General features: G+C 37.2%; 1 protein-coding gene across 1 annotated transcript in view; it reads left to right on the forward strand.

Moving 5' to 3' along the window:
• The first annotated feature begins 304 nt into the window (after nucleotides 1-304).
• OCA2 (OCA2 melanosomal transmembrane protein) overlaps nucleotides 305-19,386 on the forward strand; it is a 206,934-nt gene continuing 187,852 nt past the window's right edge. Inside the window, exon 1 of the mRNA XM_090126753.1 lies at nucleotides 305-591. Coding sequence (XP_089982879.1) covers nucleotides 326-591 — 266 coding nt within the window. The 5' untranslated portion in view covers nucleotides 305-325. The remainder of the gene's footprint in view (nucleotides 592-19,386) is intronic.

The raw sequence follows: 19,386 nt of genomic DNA on the forward strand, positions 1-19,386 counted from the left end.
TGTGTGGGACAAGAGTGTGCAAGTTCTGGGTGAATTTGTGGGAGAAAATTATGGCAGACATGGAAAAGGTCTCTTTACATATTTCTGTGTTCTTTATAATGGCAAATTTTGAAGTTACAAAGATGTTTAAAACGTTGAAATTATTCCTGGTTGAAATAAATCTACAAAGGAAATAGCTAAAGGTGCAAAAAAAAAAAAAAAAAAAAAAAAAAAAAGTCTACTGCTTGGCATTTTTAATATGCTTATATTGGAGTAAATATTGAGTCAGTTCAGTTTAGTCCTAATATATTTGTTTTTGCTTTAGGAGAACTGCCCCCAGGAACAGATGTACTTGGATAACAAGGATGACAGTATGGTTTCTAAACAAGAAATGGAGCTGAATCGGACCCCTTCCCATCAAACCAGTTTATCTGCAACAGTGGCAAGCAAACCGGGGACCAGAAGTTGCAATGAGCTGTGGCTCTTAAAAGAGTATCATGGCATGGTAACAAGTCTTGGAGAGCCACACACCCCCTGTGAAAAAGCAGCAATTGAAGAGGATGGCTGCATTGCTCTGGGGAACGATTTCAGTCAAGTCCCCATGCAGGGAAGGTAAGAATAAGGACAAACACAGTTTTTCTCCCAGTTCAGATTTATTTTTACCTTCTTGCAGAGAAGATATGTATTTTCAATAAGCAATTGTTGTTTCTCCCCTAAAGAGAACAGGAAGCTTAATGGGGACATCAAAGCAGTTTTAATTGCTTGTGGTAGTGTGCCTAGGCTAATTGACTGTGCCTAGTGGTAGATCACTAGATTTCCAAACCAATCTCAGTTTTAATAGCAGCCATGGACCAATTTGGTTTTTCAAGATCCTGTTTCTTCTCTAATTGGTGTCACAAACCATGCAGAAATAAGAATGCTTTCAGGCCCCAGCCCCCGTCTCTTTAGTAAAGTTGCATGTGAACTTCCAAACTGCATCATAAGACCATAAACTGAATTACTATGGCTAAGACAGAAAATATAAAAATGGCACTGATAACTGATAATGGTTGCGATGTTGCCACATCACATATTGAGTGTAAAAGGAATACACTCCTTGTGTATCCTTTCATGAATCAGGAAGAGTGTAGGTATGGGGAGTGGTTGTCCAGTCTTTGCTGGTGAAAAAGATTAACAATACTACTTATAGGTATTCAGAAATATATAGAGTATATATATATATAAAGTGAGAGAGATGTATCTATCTGAGCTCCTGAAGAACACAGGCTGCATGGGGGCTTAAGTTTTGAGCAAGATGGCTTAAATTGCAGTGATTAAGTGGAGTATCAGCACAATTTCCAGATCCTGATGCTGGAGACTCCTGTTGTAGGTCAGGAAAAACACGGTAGATTTCAAAGCAGGTTAACGTTCAAATAAGATTTTTAAAAATCAATTAATTAAAATTAAATAAATAGAACCATATTGCAGATCAGGAGTGTAACCAGAATCTTGATGAAGTCTCACCTTTAGTTAAATAGGCTTTTCAACCAAAAAGTAGCATTTCATTCCTCTTCACACGGTTCTCTGCTGCTTCTGTGTAAGTTAGGAGTTGCAGACTCAAGGGCTTTGCATAGCTCTGGGCATGCTGGTTACATCCCTACATTGCTGGAAAGGGGCAAGCTGTGTCCTGTACTGCTACATGTAATTTAGAAGGAATTCTACTTGTATTGGGAGAAAAGGAGGTTTGGGGCATTTTGTAAGTTCTCTGATCAAAGCAGAGTCAGGTTAGCCAGATGAGCTTTGCTGCTCACCTTGCTTACCTAAAGTATACATGTACTCTGTAAATCGACATCAAACAAAGTCAAGGTTTTATGAGCATGTGAAGGTATTTATTTCAGAATGAGAATTGGAAATCGTTATGGCTGTGCTTTTGAAATATTAAAAAATAATCAAATTGACATCTTGACCACAAAAGCCCTATAAATCCTTTAGAAATGATTTTTGGGGTATTTGAGGATTTGTTGTGTTGACTAAGAATTTTGTGAACAGAATAAAATCTTGTAAAAGTTCCTTAGTTCAGCATATGGTAGTGTTGAGCTAATGTCATCTGGTTTTAAAAGAGTATAATAAGTACAAGTTGTATGCAGTGTCAGGAGGAAGGCAGGAAAAATGCATCTGTAAACAAGGATTTTCATTTGTGAATTCTCATATATGTCTAACTACTGATGTGTTTACAAGTACTGTGTACTCTCCTGTTAACTATTCTGATACAGGAATTGAAAATACTGTCATATTCTTATAGACTAGCTGTCAATCTGCTGACTGTATTTCTTCCTGTTGTTTACAGGAATTTTTGTACTGACTGCATGTAACTTACTATGAATCATGTTTGGAAATCATGATCACAGGTGCTAGAGATGAAAAATACTTTCTAAACTATGGAGGAGCCCACCTTCCTGCAAGGGCAGGCAGTAGCTCCAGGTCTTTTGATAACTCTGTTTTTCTATTGAGTAAAATGTAGTCATTGTGTGATTTAGGGGTAGATGTACGATTAAAGAGCCATTTCCATGCTGTCTTACAGGCAAATACAGATCTCCTTTTTATAGTAATAAATTAGGGACTGAGAAAGGATCTCCTAAAGTTTCTTCTTGTTTGATTTTTACCTCTCTTGCTTCTGCAATATAACTGATTTTTTTTTTTTTTTTTTTTTTCCATGTGGAGATGAATCTTATCTGTCTCTTAGTGTGTATTTTAGCAAATGTATGCTAGGGGCAATTAAAACACCAGTGTGATCTGTATGACTCCTCTAATATGAGTAATTACCCTTAAATCATTGGGAACACTCAACAGAATGCAGATAAAAACATGGATAAACCTTTGCAAGTTCCCAAGTTGTTTGATTAGTTTCAGCAGAATAATAATTAACTTTTAATGTAAACTGTTCTTTGACTTGGAAAACTACTATTAAAAAAAGAGGAGACCTAATCCTTTTTTTCTTTAAAAGGGTTGACTAAATTGGCATGTCTGTATGGTTTGTTTTAATGCATCTATTTAACTTAAATTGCTGAATTATCTTTCAAGGATAAGATTGCCAGGCTCTCTAAATTGTTCAAATGTACGCTGACACAAGACTGTCTAAAGAATCTATCCAAGAGAACACAGGATTTATCTCAGTCACTAAAATTACCTTTAAGAAAATGTTCTTGAGTTATCTGGGGTCCTTCTTTTCTGAGCAGATTAGATAGTCACCCTGTTCTGGTCTGAACATTTCCATTTGTTTGCAGCATAATCCTGCGGGTATTTTGTGGCTAGTTTGCGTATGGTCGTGAGCTATCTGCCCATCAAAATACCTTCTTGTTTCCATCATGTATTGAAGAATGGTTCCCTTCAGGTTTTACTGCATTGCATTAGGCTGCTCAGGCTCTGTGTGAAAAAGGTTTGGACCATCAGTGCTGGTCCTGGAGCATCCTTCAAGCTGAAAGAAGCCAGCCTTCTTGTTAAGACCATACATCCTCCGGTGTTGTTTACCGTAGGAAATGCAGGCATTTTCTTCTGAACTGGATGTAAATGAGCTCCAGAGTTTACCAGTGGGAATGCAGCTGACTGAGGTGTATGTTTACACTGAACTGCACTATGTGCTATAGTGTTCTCTATTGGAAATACAGGTTTTAACATAGTACAAAACACCAGTGCAGACTTATTTTTGATTTTGAACTTTGTTCATTCTCCTTAGCCTTTATGAAAAGGATCAATCTGGCTATTTTTAACATCTTATTAACGAAAGTTGCTTTTGCAGTCTATAGGCATTGATCCAGGACCTTCTTAAGTCCCTTACACTGCAGGAAGATTTCACATTGCTCTGTGACAGCATGGACAATGTTCTTTATGTCTGCCCTGACATATTCAAAAGCACAGCTTACTTCCTTCCATCGTGTCTCTGCGTGTTCAGGTTGTGGCCACAAAGGAAGGTTCCTTGGTCACCTTGAACTTCTCATCATTAGTGCTGATTCCACGGGAGAAACCAAATGACATGGCTTTGTGTCAACCAAATCTGAAATTCCTTTATGATCCACAGTAAGGGAGTGATATCAGCTGCTTTCAACTTAGGAGTTAGTGAGCCTCAAAGGCCACCATAGAAAAATATATTTCTAAAGAAATAAGATGTATAGTAATCCCATGTAGCCAATTGCTTTATGATGCCATTTAAAACTATATTAATGAAAAAAGAAAGGCCTTCTTTGGAATATAAAAGTGATGGAAGAGTGGATAATTGAGTAACTATACCCTGTGGCATTCATTTCACGTTGCCCTTCTGGTCCCTTTCTCTCTTTGATTTAATTTCTGGCTATACCTCTTTCAGGTAGTCAGGTAATAACACTAACTTCTCACAAGTAGGGAGAAAAAGAAACCAAAAAAATTGGCAGTTCTTCATTGATTCTGTTGTGAACTTTAAATGAGAAATTACAGTGGGGAAAAAAAGTGATCAAACCAAGATGTAGAATTACTCCTCTGAGGTTATGTTTAGATGAATTTGGCACTGGAATTTCTTGTTCATTTTATGTTATAGCCATTGGAAGTTTTTTTCTTTAACTTTTATGTCTCGTTAAAAAGATTAATCTCTGGAGTAACAAAAAATAATCCCTTATTTATTTATTGAATCTGCTTGAATTTGTGTTTCATCAAGCAAACCTATTTATTTCAGTGTTTCTCTGGTCTCTCAGTTTCATTTACATAATCCTCACTTCTGTAAGAAAAAATGAAAATAATCAACAAAATCTGTGTTCATGGGATCAGTAGGGAAATTATTGGTTTGCAGTGAAAAGGATTGTAAGTCTGCCCCTAGAGTGATAGTGGAAGGAAAGCAGAAATGTGGTTGTGTGGCATAAGAGAGCTATTGGGCTTCACTTGAGCAAAGGATGCCTGTTCAGCAGAAAGCTTTCATTTAGTTTTCTCTACTAATAAAACATACTGAGACCTCACTCCTGATATACACATGTGTGTTCAAAGTTATTTAATTTTCTATTGTCATGTACTGTTGAGCACTCAGTGCTTAGATATTATAAAGACTCACAGTGTCTCAAATTGATAATATACTACCATTTCTGTTCTATCATTAGCAGACTAGAACCCAAGCTGCTCAACTGTTTTTTTATTCTGACCGGATGCTTTCTTAAACAAAAATGCACCAATATCAATTTTTGTTTTGAAGTGTTCAGTTGAAAGAATTAGGGCATACTAATTGTCTATTTCCACTGTCAAGCTAAAAACTATACTCAGCACTAAGTAAAAAATTTGCAAAGTACCAATACACAACTATTACTTTTGAATTCCTGTGAGATTGTAAATGTCAAACAAACAAATTAAAAAAAAACATTATTGAATTTTGGAAGCAGCTGTTCTCTTTCTAACAGTTAATAATATGGTTGTTTTGGGTTCTTCTAGTTAGACATCCCTCTTAGGCCAATTGTGGAAAAATGCCAGTAGACTACAAGCTTCAATCCTCTTTAGGGTGTGACAGATGTTTTCCCATGTAAAGCTCTTTTTAAATGGGAGAAGGTTTTGTCAGCAATGATTTTTTTTTTTTTTGGTCTTATAATGTTCAAATGTGAAGCCAACCAGAGAGCCAGACTTTGAAAAGAAACGTGTTGCATAGAGGCAATCACAGCTGAGCAGGAGGCCATGCACGGGGCTTAAAAAGCCCATGTGAGGAGCTGACAATGTAAGATGAAGCAAATAACTCATTCACTCGAGCCTTTCTTTAAGAAACTGTTCTGTATGCTTTGTTCCTGGCCCATGTGCTTATGTGAGAGAGGTAGCTCTGACATGCTAAGCTATTTGTGGAAAAGAGAACTTTGCTACAGCAGGTGGTCAAATGATATTATTTACTAAGAATTCAGTTTTGTCCTCAATTTTCTGCCATGTGGAAGAGCAAAAAATTTACAGATGAGTATTTTCTAATAATGAGGGGGAAAGGAAAACTAAACACACTAAATCTATAGCCTGCACCTGTGTGGCTGTGTTGTGTGAACATGTGAGTAGGCAGAGGCTATGTTGCTGCTGTTCTTCAGTAAATGCTATGCATGAAAACATGGCAACTCTTCCATTGGCCCAACTACTGAAGTGGAAGAACTGAGCTAGAAAAAGCTGACAGTGAAAACAGTTATGAAAGGGTGTCATGAAGACTGATGCTAAGCAGAAACTTGGGATTACTTGCTCTAAGACTCCTTGCAGAGCTTGATTGAACATCAGTGAGTCTGAGGTGGACAGAACCCAACAGCTTAGCAGAGAATAAGAAGAGGGAAGAGCCCAGGACAGGGGTAGTTTGGCCTCACAGTCCAGTCAAGGAAGAAGTAATGCCTATGTGACTGTTTTACTCATGCTTGTTTAATTAATTAATTAAACATGCTCTGTTTATGTAGTTGACACAAGGTGTAGGAGATGGACGTACATTTCCCACCCTTCTAATTCTTAAGGTTCACCAAGCTCCAAGGTATTCTTATTTATGTTTTTTCCCTTTCAATACATCTCTGAATCTATGAATCATGAAACATCCATTGAAAGAGGAGATGGAAGCCAGATATCTTTGTTTCAAAGTAAATTTCCTGATAATCAATGTTGCTTTATATCTTCCCATGCTTCTTCTTCCAGTGATTATTCTATTGTAAATATATGGGTCTCAAGGGAGAAAGGAAGGATTTATAGGATACTGTTGTTCCTAGTAGTTAGGGTAGCCAGGTGAGAGCTGGGGTGTCTTAGTTCATACTGGGTGTAAGCCAAAAAATACTGCCACAGCCTCTGCCCAGGATTGGCTCTTGGAGAGCTGCTGCTGAGCATAGAGGGGGAAGAGAGAGCTCTAAGACAAAGAGGGATAGAAAAGTATCTGGAAAGAGAGATATCAAGAAATTGCAGAAGCAGTAGAAATATTGAGAAAGAAGAATGCAAGCCCTTGCATAGGGCTACAAAGAGACCCTGGGAAAAGCTGCAATACAGTATGAAATAGAATGAGACCAGCATGTGGTGATCTGTGGAATGAATTAGATAAAAGTAAGTTAGTGCTGTGGTTGTAAGCCAGACTTTAATGCGATTGGTCCCTGGTTATGATAAAACATCCTAACTCCTCCAGCACTGCAGTTAACAAAAGACTATGAAGGTCAGTTCCAACAGAGTTAATGGCACTCCTTGTTTCCCCTGAAAGCCTTGCACTAGTCAGTACTTACAACTCTGTTTTCCAACAAAAAATAGGATGTTAGTGAGATAAATCCATTTAATGCCCTTATCCCTCTAAAAAAGACCTCAAGCAGTCCCACTCCCAAGTACAAAAATAAACCTTTTGTTTCTCCCCTCTCCTCTCTTTTCTTCTCTGTCTTACTGTTTTAGTACACAATTCTGCTTATTAATAGAGATGTGCTTCTGTATGCCCAACACTTTAAATGTCTCTCCTGTTAGAATTAATTAGCATCAGAGTGCTAATTAAGAGGACATCAGAGTGTCCTCTTTCATTAGAAGCACTGGAAGTCATTCCTCAGCCAGAGCAAAAATTTCCAGGGTAGCAGTGGTCATACATTTAAAAACTCAAGTTCATGCTAAATTGAATGTAGCTGACGGCAAAATAGATAAGTGTAAATGGAAAAAATTAGCCAGTGAGTTTAAAAAAAAAATAGGGTCACAGACTGTAGACTGGCAAATCAAATGTTTTTTTCAAAAACTGCTATTCGTAAGGAGCTCAAGTGTTTTACTCTCTGAAATACAGCAAAAGCTGATAAATGAGTCACCAAAATGCTTACTGACAGTGACCAAGCAAGCAATTCTCTGCTTGATAAGTACTAATGAGACGTAAGGGGCAAACTGGAATAATTGTGCTAATGGACCAGCAGAAGTGAGACCACACAGAGCTCTGTCCACAGCAGGTCAGAGCTAAGTCAAGGACAACACACTGAGCTGGAGCCAGGTCCTATCAAAAAGAATTAATGCACTTGATTTTTTTTTTTGCTGTTGTTTTTTTTGCTTTGCACTTTTTATGATTTCTTTCAGCCAGGGTGAAATGGAAAACAGATTGGCAGTTAGAGAAACTCACAGTTTTCAGAAATGCAGCAGAAGATACTGACTCAGTGCAGCCTGTGAATTAGCATCATTCAGAAGCAGCTGTGAAAGGCTGTAGGTTTTGCTCACACCTTCTGAGCTATTCCCTTTTCTGTGCGAGTCAGTAGGGACAGTAAACACAGTCCATCTGCCAGTGATCCAGGAATGTTTTTGTAAGAGCTCTTTTGCCTGAAGTGAAGCTCTGGCAATGACAGAGTATGAAAGCTTTTGACTCAGCCACGCTGACAGTCACACTGAGCTGCTGTGTGTGGCGGGGAACTGCCTTTGCTCTTTGAGGAGAAAGCGCTATGTTATTGATGAACTTATTGTAAGAAGTCTGATCCTTAATAAAATGCAGAGCTTCCTTGAGTAGGTAAATATTTCTAGTGACTTTTCTACCAACCCTTGTGGGCTTATGCAATTAATTTTCTCTGCTGCTTATAAAATAAAGAAGTAAAAGCGGCTTGAAATATTCTTTTGTCTCTAATCATTCTAGGAGTGATAGAAGCAACTCTGCCTCCTCAGCCATGTCAATGACATGTGAGCTGCAATCCTCTTTAGGAGTTTATTGACAGCTGGTACATCATGTAACCCTCTTAGAGTGAAAAGCAAGAACCTGAATTTAGTGGATCTGTCTGATAAAAGGAATGGTAAACCTGGAAAGGATTGTAACAAAGAACCCATTTCTGTTTTGTCTGATGTGTCTTTAATTGTGTAATCTAAACAGCAGGGCTATGCCACAGTATTATGTAAATAAGGAATTCTGTAACATCTAGCAGCATGTGGCTTCTTTGACAAGTTGCCCTGCGTACTCTATGGGGTGGCCCCCACTGCTTTTTAGTCTCGGCCAATACAACCAAATTCTCAATGCAGAAGTGTTGCAATAAATTGTCTCCAAAAATGAGCTAAGCCGGAAACTGTAAAGAATAGAGAGTAAAAATTTTGATCATCAGCCTGTGGAAAGCTATTGATTTTAACCATAAATTAAATATCAACATACACTCATTACAAATCTGTTCCTAGTTGTATAACAGTATTGAAGAGGATTATAGGGCCAGAAATATTCCAACTAGACTATTTTTTTTCAGAAGACAGACTATCCTTAGCAGAAAAGAATGATAGGTTTTCAGAAATATTTGTGTGTATGGGTAGGATGCCAGTCGCAATTTTGAACCCATTGCTGTGACAACTGAAGTTGAAAGAGCTCCATTAATGTCACTGGACCTGTCATACTTATCTTCTGCTGGAAGTACAATATTTGTGAGGCAGAACACACAAGAGCTCCACATCACAGGCAATTAATGAATGTACTAATATATGTACAATTTAGAGGAGGACTGATCATATAATTTTTCTCATGTCAATTCAACAAATGTTTTAGGTAGGATAGAAAAAAGTTAATTTTGGCTCTTCATACTTGTCAAGCACTGTATGAATCTAGGGAGATTTAGGTCATACAAATGCCTTGATATCAGAAAGTATTGACATCAAGTTCCTTATATTTAACAGTATCCTTTTACTTGTATATAGAATCAGGCACCAGGTGCCTACTGAGACTGCATATTTATTTGGAAACTAGGTCTTAGTGTCATTGCCTACATCACATTTGGTCTTCGTTAACAAGAAGGATGCTCTTAGTGATAGCTTAACTTGTCCTGTTGAGGTTACAGTGTTTAGTTATTGACCGAAGTTAAATTAATATATAAATTGCATTGCAATAACCCCACAGGGTTGAGACTCTGACCACATCTACTGCAATGAAGAAGAAATGTTGATGGTGCCTATCCTGCCTTTCTAAATCAGTAGCCTTTAAAAAAAGAAAAAATGTCTATCCATTTTTGTCTTAAGTTCAAGTTTAGTCTTTTAGCTCTACTGTGCCTTTTGATATTTTCCTTCTCCAGCTTGCACTTCTACATAATGCTTCTAGATGAATTAATTCCTGTAGTTTTAGTTCTTACACTATTCTGATTTAACTTTCACATTGCATGACCTTAACATAAAATATATTTCTACTTCTCATAGACTTTAAAAAACAAAATTTTTTACCAATTGTAATCTACATATAAGTGCCAGGAGTAAGGTGTAAGGTCATCATTTGGGCTTTAAAGTTGTTATTTTTGTGTAGAGGAGCAAACATCTTTCCATGTTGGTTCTTGATGAGCAGCAGAGCTACTTACGTGTTATAACTCTAAAGAATAATGGCTGTTGCTGCTCATCTTATTGCATTTCTCCTGTTCTCTCTATTAAAAAAAAAAAACAAAACCAACAAAACAACAAACACAACTCTTCATTATTCCTCTGCCTAGAGCACATACTTACCCTTCTTTTTCTTTGTGTTTCCATATTGTTGGAGTACCCTTCACATTTCCTGCTATGTCATACTGTACTGATAATTTCTTTCTGCAAACTACATGTACAGACCTTATTAAAAAGACTTTTGTTAGTTCAGTGGCTGTTTATCTTGGCAACAGTCTTTTTCTGTTTTATTAAAAAAATATTTGTGAGAAGCAGTGTTTTGTTAACACTATATCCATCTTTCATGCATGTGATCTATGTTTCAGTCTTCTATTATTTGGAGATGCCTTTACCTTAGGAACACTAAACCTTTTTAATACTTACAATCAAACAGTTGTGTAACTGGTCCAACACATAGCAAAGGACAGGCATTGCTTTTTTCCTGTTGAAAAGCCTGTCATTTATGTGATTTTCAAAAATTATTCAGGCAGAATCCTTCTTGAAGAAATGAAGCACAGTAAACTTTATTCTATTCTTAACAGTTCAAATTTGCTGTGTTCCATGACACCTCTACCAGGATGGGACCAGTTACAGAGATTCTTTGTCTCAATTATTTTGCTCTTGGAGACAGTCACATTGGTCTTTCTTCTTTAGTGCAATTCATTTGTAATGATCTGCTGTTTTTTCACCTGTCTGTTTAGCAGCTTAGAGCCTTCTACCTTAATGAGAGGGAAAATACAGAAAGAAGCTGATAGCAATGGGCAGCTGTGTCAGCATGGGGTTTCCCATTTTCTGCAGATACTATCTTCCTGGAGAATTGTATTTCTGTATCCAGCAAAATGGACTTGCTCTCTCTTTTCTCTTTTGTTCTTCTTTGGGAGCACAGAATGAGGTTATATTTATGTAATCTCATGTCTGGATAGCCAGAAATTTTCACGTGGATGCAAAATCTGTCTACAGAGCAGAATCCTATCTTTTTTTTTTTTTTTTTTTTAATGGTGGGCCATGTTCAGGTCTTATTGAGCTTTGGGAGGGTGAAGATTTTTAGAATATGCATAGGAAATGTTATGTAAGAATATGTAAGGTCAGGAGAAAGATGGAAAAAAATTGCCTCTGTGAGGTTACAAAGTAAGAAAAGTGTCACTATATATAGGTCCAAAAGGAATGCAATGTCTGAGAGGAGAGAACGTGGCATTTATGTGATTATAAGAACCACATTGCTATCCATAAATATGATATACATGTTGCTGGAACAAACATATCTGCCAAGTAGAAAATGAACTTCCTTCTGAGCTCTAAAAGGCTACTTTTTTTTGTAGTTGTTGACTTTTTCATTGCACAGTATTATGTTCTTTTGTGGAGAATGATTACAACTTGAACCAGGAGAAAAGGAAGCTGAAATGGTATTGCTATTCTTTATTCTCCTTTTAGGTGAGACAAGGACATTCTCAGAATTTCTTTAGAATTCATCATATATAATTCTCATTGGTTGAGTGTTTGTTGAATCTTATGTTTCAAAGTTGTCTTCCATTGGTACAGGATTAAAAATCTGTGTTTTAAAGTTCCTTGTTAACATAAATCAGATAGCTCCTTTACGACACTGTAGCCTGAGTTTCCTACCAAGCCTATAAAGAAGAAAGAAGGATGGTAGCAAAACTGGACACGACACTGTGGAATAAACTTCCTGAAGCGTGGAAACTGTATGTGTTAATAGGTTACAATGCTTTTAGTGAAGGACTGTTATAGGGAAAAGCATCATCTTTGTGAGAAAACTGCATTTCTTTTTGGATTATTTAAAAAATATTTTCCAAATGTTGACAGCAAATGGCATATTGTTATCAGCAGCCTGTTTCTTCTGCCTGGTCTCTTTAACTTATTCTTTGAGGATTTCCAGTTCTTAAATAAAAATGATCTCTACTTCAACTTGAAGATGAATACAATAACTAATGATACGGATTTACTCTTGTTAGGAAAGAGAAAATCATGTTTGGTGGGACTTTTTCATAGGTCTTTATGTTCCTAATAAATACAGAGTAACATTTCTGGTGAAAAATCTTTTGTATCAAAAAGAGTTGTAATCTAAGAGCAAATTAAAAGTACATTAAAAAGAAGCATGAAAACAACATTTGAGATGAGAGGAAAATGATTTGAAGAGCTCTGTCTCCTGACAGTGACTGCAGCTGTCGTAGAGAAGACCTTTAGATGGCCAAAGTTATGTGAATACCTTCACTGTTTTACGCTTAGCCATAGTCTAAAAAGGAAATTTTAATACTTTCATTATAACTAAAATAATGAAAAAATATAATTGAAGGACTTAAATTATACTGAAAAAAATCCCATTATCTAATCAACTTACTAGTGCTATTTCAATATATAATAACTATATCACTCCTACAAATTATTTTTTAATCTTTAGATTTTCCTGCTGTTTTTTTTTTTCTCTGCCTCCTCTGAATATTGTCTCTTGTGGCATAGCTGTGGAGAGAACTTCAGCATTTTTTGTGGATCCAGAATCAGAGATCAGAATCTAGGTAAAGTCCAAATTAGTTGTCCTAGTTATGGTGCAAGGCATTATGAGAACCTGATTATTTACCAGATATGAGGCTAAGTTCTTGAACTTGCCTCCTTTCATTTTATGTAGGTCTCTCTGTTAGTAATGTTTCCTATTTATTTCGATGAAAACTGCAATAGATACAAAGAGAGCACTAGCACTGATAGAGCAAATTCTCAGCTACAAAACACTATTTTCAAAGTAATCATCCCCATTAGCTATGTATTTTTGCCAGTGATGAACAAGAGCCTGTGTGCCATGCTTGTAAAAAGTCTGCACAAGTGGAGGTGACCCAGTCTTTCAGAGTTTCACCACCTTCCTCCTCACTGTGCTCATATCCACTGTTTGGTCTCTTAATTTTCAGCAAGCATCAACAGATGTCAATAGGTGCCATTTTTTTAATCATGGAGAAATTCAGTGACACACCTTTCTTTCATCCACACTTCCTCATCAAACACCATTCTGTCACACTGCTCCTCTGCTGCCATCTGTTGCATGGCAACAAAACATAATGAAATATTGGTGGGAAGGCTCATCCTCTACTACCAAACCACCTTTGATGTTGTGGGCCAACATCATAAAATAGGAGGCGTTACTTTCAGAGCTACTCTTGTATATTTGCCAAAAGACAAAATTCCCAGCAAGCTTACAATAGTTGAGATTCAGCATGGAAAACAAAGCATAATTTGAGGAGAGCTTGAATTTTTTAAGCTGAAGGGTGTTGTGCTGCTTGCATTTGCCTCCTCTCTAACAGCTCTCCAGGAAAAGAAGCTAAACACAGTTTCTTTCATGTTGTTAATGAGTTTTTTTCCTGCATCTGTAATTTATTTATTTTTATTTTTATTTTTTTCCCACTCTAAACAATGAGAGTAGTTTGTTTTTCATGACAAATTACCTTTTTTTTTTCTTTAAAGGTTGCAGGTATGAATAATGTTACTCCAAGTTCCTGAAATAAAACATGTGGAGCAGTAATTTGTAAAGAAAAGTTTTATAAAAGAAGAACAATAGCCTCTTTTTGATTTCATCTTTAAATATAACTTACTAATTACTCTTTTCAATCTCCAAAGCTGGGGTGTGAATAACTTATTAATCAAAATTTAAAGTATGCAAGGAAAAAATGTTCATTACATGTGGCAGTTTGTCAGTGTATGGCTTCGGTTAATTAAAATCATATCAAAATAATCCTGTTTCATCATTCTGTAGGAAAGTGTTCCCTCATTTTGAGTACTCAGTGGTCTTCCTCTTGTAAGTACATCCTTTTCTTGTATCGTCCTTAAATTAATCCAATCTTGCAGAGAGTCTTCATTCTTGAATATACTTTTTCCAGACCTCTGAGTGTACAACATCATATTGCTGCTGTGCTTAGAGAATAACCTTCTCTAGAGCTGATCACATCATCCAGGTTCTTCTCTGACCTGTCTTTCTGCTCAGGTTTCTGTCATCCCAATTCCCCAGATTGCATCTTTAGGAGGCTCTGGTCAGATAGAAAGTTAAAACATAAATTTGAGACCACTTTCTTAATTTTCCAGAGTCTTGGAATTGCTTCATGGACTATGAAAAACAGTGCCCTTCTACCCCCTGTGCTTTATTTGCCATAAATTCTGTTAGCATCAAAGTTGGCTAAGCTAAAATCCTGTGGTGAATGCCAAAGAGAAAAGCTGGCATTTAAAAGCCAGTCTGACAGAACATGCTGAAGTATTACAAGTGCAGCCATGCTTGAAGAGATGCTGATCAATTGTAATGGATTCATTTTTCTGCATGTCCCGCACTACTTGAGAATAATACCCCTTAACAGGTTATCTGTGTAATCTGTAAAGGAATAGAGTTTTTGGAATTTGGACCACTACCAATCCTGGCTACAGCTGCCTATTTCAAATTTGCAGTTTGCTGGCAGTCTCTAACAGTTAAGCTGTTTTGGCAGCACCTGCTCCTGCAATGTATTTTCTTCAGACTATCCACAGTTTTTGCATGCTACCTCTTTCCAATTTTGTTTGCTGAAGCAGAAAATAGAGAAAAAGCACAACCCCTCAGTCCTTTAAAGGGAGGCCTTTTTGAATCTGTCCCATCACTGTGTCCCTGCTAGGTGATCATGAAGCTCTGGGCAGGCTCTTGTCTCTGTCCCAGAGACACCTGGGACACCTGCTCCCTGATCTGTTGCTGTGGGGTGGGACTTGGTTAGGGAGGTCACAGCCCTGATAGCTCATCAGCTATCTTCTGGTAAGGCAGACAGTCATTGTGGCACCATAGCATTGCAGCAGAAAAGAGCTTAGTCCTCCTCTTAGGTAGAATCAGAGGAGCTTCAGAGCAGCTTAAGGATTAAGTATTTTCTTTTAGCTTTGTTCAGTGCAATGAGGTCCCAGTCAATCTCTCCTGAAGTCTTGATGGAGATTTCCCCTGGCAAAGGCAGCAAAGATCCTTGAGGAAAAGGAACTGTCAAGTCCTGGAGGTATCTAAAAATTTCATTTTACAGGGAAGTACAATAACTCTACAAAGCCTGATTTGATTAAAAAAAAAAAAAAGAAAGAAAAGAAACATAGGAAACATTCTGTTTTCCAAGCTATTTCTGAACTAAAATTGTCTTAATTCTTCAAATAGCTGAATATTGAACAAATAAAGGAGAAGACACCTCCGTCACATCCTCTTGTGGAACATGTCCACGTCTCAAGATCCAGCAGAAGGGTATGAAGTCAGTGCACTGCTTATGCCCTCTACAGGGGATCCACTTATATCTGGGTCTAGTTCAGCATAGATTTTATTACATGTTTTTTAAGTGTGTTGTTTATTTGCCTGGGGACCTGGCATGGCAGTTTCTTCTCAGCGTGAGACCTGTCTGCTGGCTGTGCCCCTTGCACTGATATTCTGTCAGGCAGTGCCACTGCCACAGTCCCCTGGGGAATCCTGTACAGTCCTGTTTTATAGAAAATTAGGAAATTCAAAGAGAAAATGAGTCTGCATTAAGTAATGCTTTCATTGCTAAATTTCTATGGCATCTTAATGGTACATGCTTTTAAAAGGTTGAGAGGTTATTTGTTGATTTAGTTGAAGCTTCATAAAACAGTCATCAGAAGATGTTTGGAGCCTGTTTAGAGAAGTGGAGTCTTTGATCCTTCCCTTGACAATTAGAATCTCATTTGACCATACCTCATCTGTGATGGATACTCGTAACAGTTTCCCCATGATGTACTGCCACTGAGGACAAATCACGACGGAGGGCTGTGTCTACATGTGGATGTGTATATTATGTGTGTATATAATGATATCGATGGATGTTTGTATAAAGCTGTTTAGTTCACAGGTAATGTTTAGAAGCTGAATGCTATGGTTTTGGTCTGCATAGCTTGTACCACATAAATACTGTCCAAAAGTGGATTTCATTTGGTATTAACAACTCCCAAATATTTTGGAAGAATGTTTTAAATGTGGTCAAGTGCTGGTATGAGGTTGCTTGTATGTATTTTTCTTTTTTGGTTTTTCGGTTTTGTTTTGTTTTCACACACACACACACACAAAAAGAGTCTATTTATTTCTGTGATATGTTTGTTTACAGTTAAAATAAAAGTAATTAGTTCAGTACGTATGACTTGGTGTGAGGATAAATGTTCTCTAATCAGAGAAGACAGTGCTTCTCAAATTAGTCTTTAGCCTATAACAATACAGAAATGATAAATTAATGCCTTACGATTGTTACTAGCCTCCTACATGATTAATTGTCTCTCATATTCTTATTCAGGTCTCCTCCTGTAGGAAACTTGGCTTAGCTTTGTTATAATCTCTTGGCTTTATGGTACTACTGAACTTTTGTTTAAGAGGGAATTTCACACTTATAAAGCTTTTAGTGACTACTAATTCAGGGAAGTATGCTAACACTATTTTTTTCCTGATGTAATTCTTTTTTTAATGTTTTATATAATTAATATTTCAATAACTTACATTCCAAACTCTTGATGTCGTTGGACAATACTTATGCTTCCATGTGTAGTTCTTCAATTCTGACCCAATCCTTTCTGTAGAATTAATAAGTGAGAATTTTGTTTTCTGTTGTCATAGAAATAACTCCTTTATCAACACTTGAATGTACAACTTAGCATATGGCAGATGAGGCATCATATTTTCCAGTGTTTAAAATGTATGCTTTTTATTATAGAGAGTGAAAACTTAATGCATTGTGTTGGCATGATTAATCTTTTCAATTTGAGGCTAAATAATAGGCTCCAGCAAAACCTACCGATTATTTTAAGTCTTTGCCAGCTAACTAGGATGAGTGTGATCTTTTTTTTTCCCAAAGATTCCTGTAAGATGCTTGCTTCTTCTGGTGTACTTGGGATTAAAAGGTTGCTTATTGCTGAATGATAGTTCCTAATACAAAATCTTCCTTTTTCTTTTATTCAGAATGGCACGCACAATCATGTTAGGAAAAACCTGAAAAGTCAGTGTCTGTATAGTCAAGGTCAGGTCTGATGCTCAAGGGCAGGAATGGAATTCTTGGTGTGGACTTCATCCAGAGTCCACTGCAGACACTGGAAGCAATAATCTGCAGTTAATGATAGCTGGTTGTTGGTGGATCTTGTAGCACTTATATGCCACTGATTCTGCATAATGTCTGAAGAGTTGTCATCCCATCAGTGGGAACAGTTGGAGACTCCCTCTTCCCTTCATTTCCTCTTCTGCTCTCCATGTGTCTTTCTGCTTGTCCAGGATGTTGGGGGAACCTGCTTTTCCCTAAACTTCCCAAATGAGTGTAGGAGATTGGTCACATCTCTGATGAGAAGCTGTAATGAAGTACAAATTACCACCAAAAAGTGTGAGCTTTGCTCATGCCTGGGAGCAGTGGCATGTCCTCAGATTGTGGGGGCTTCTACAATGCACTTGGTTTGTATTCAGACCCATATGTTTCGTAATGTATAAATGAGATCCTTTTCCAGCTGCTGTCAGACAGCTGTAACTTCATCTACAGACACTTTCCTGACTTGGCAGAACCTGCTCTATCTTCTCTGTTATAGACAGCCCTCATGTGATGCTAATTTCTCTGCTGGGTTACTATGGAGACAGAAAAAATTGTACTTGCTTGAAAGATTAGCAGTGGTATGACTTTGACTGCAAGTAAGAAGTGTAGAAAACACAGAAGAAACTCACGTTCCTGTGTAGAGAACCAAAATCTGTATACAAGACTGTCACAGCAGTAGCTAAGTGGTTAAAAACAATCTTCTGTTTGAAAAATCTAATTTAAAAAAGAAAAACCATGCCCAGCTGAAAAAATGTGAGAAGGAATATGGCCGTACCTGTGGCTACAGGGAGGGGAGCAGGACGTCTTGTTTTTCTAATATCAGTTCTACCTGTATCTTTCCATATGAGTGGTGCTTTATGAGTCTTTGAAAGAATCCTTATCAAATACATTTTCCAAGACTTTGGTTGGTTGAATGCTTTCTATTTTTATGGAATGGTGATTCAGAAGAATGAAAGTGTTTCTGTAGAATTATCGTTTTCAATTTTTTCCCATCCTATTGGAAGGAAAGTGAGCTGTAAACGTGTATTTTTTGTGTGAAGGTTTATCTGTATTTGCATATAAAAACACGTGAAAAATTCAATTATTTCATACCTTTTCATGTGATGTTTAAAATACTAATGACTGCTGACCCTGAATCGTGAGATAAAAATTAGTATCCTGCTTACCATCTCATCACTTGCATGTAGTATAAATTTAGACCAGTCTTTTAATCCTAAAAGCAGACCAATCCATAATATACTAGCCATTTACTAGACTTAGTAATTAGTTTCTCGGTAAAGTTGCTGAATTGATTGGTAGAGATAGATTGTACTAGTAAGTAAGCATGAACAAAGTTTCCGGCTGTTTTGATCAGTGTAGACTGATCACAGCTTTTGAAATACATCATGCTGATTTCTTTTCCTTATTTACACAGTGCCATGACTGAAAGCTGCTTGCAGGACAGAGGAGCCCTGAGAATGATGCTGACAGCTTTTTAGGCACTGCAGACTTGCTTCTGTGATAGTAAAGTGTCTCTGGGCATTCCTAGGTTTTGCTTGCAAAAGATCTGAAGCTGATGACAAAATCCTGCCACAGTGTCTTCGTGAACATGTGGGAGATACACAGGGGTGCTCACATTAGGCTTTTCATTCAGGGATGACTCTCACTATTGTAGTCTGTGCTACTCTTCCATGATATTTTTTTTAACTTTTCTTCCTAGAGCTTTCAGCCTTCAAGAGTCTTTTATAACTAATTAGCTTTATTGTTTATATTATTCTCATACTCTAATTAGAGTAATCAAATCATGGGGGTCTTGAAGCTCTCTTCCTTTTCCTCTAATTGTTTTTGCTTTGTCAAGCCTGGCTGTTTCCTGCTGCTTATTCTTGTCCATGCGTTTTTACTTTCTGCAAATTGATGTTGTCCTGTACTAATGGTTTTCACTTTATCTGAAGAACCTTCCACGTTTTACTGTATTGGCCATTCTTGTCAGACTGTGAAGACCTATAGTCCCATTTGAGAATTAATTGCAGGGAACGCACTAGTCAGTGGGAATAACAGATGTGCAGAAGAAAGAAGGTGA

Source organism: Phasianus colchicus, chromosome 1 (genome assembly GCF_987193195.1).
Source record: "Phasianus colchicus chromosome 1, bPhaCol1.hap1.1, whole genome shotgun sequence".
Taxonomy (NCBI): Eukaryota; Metazoa; Chordata; class Aves; order Galliformes; family Phasianidae; genus Phasianus; species Phasianus colchicus.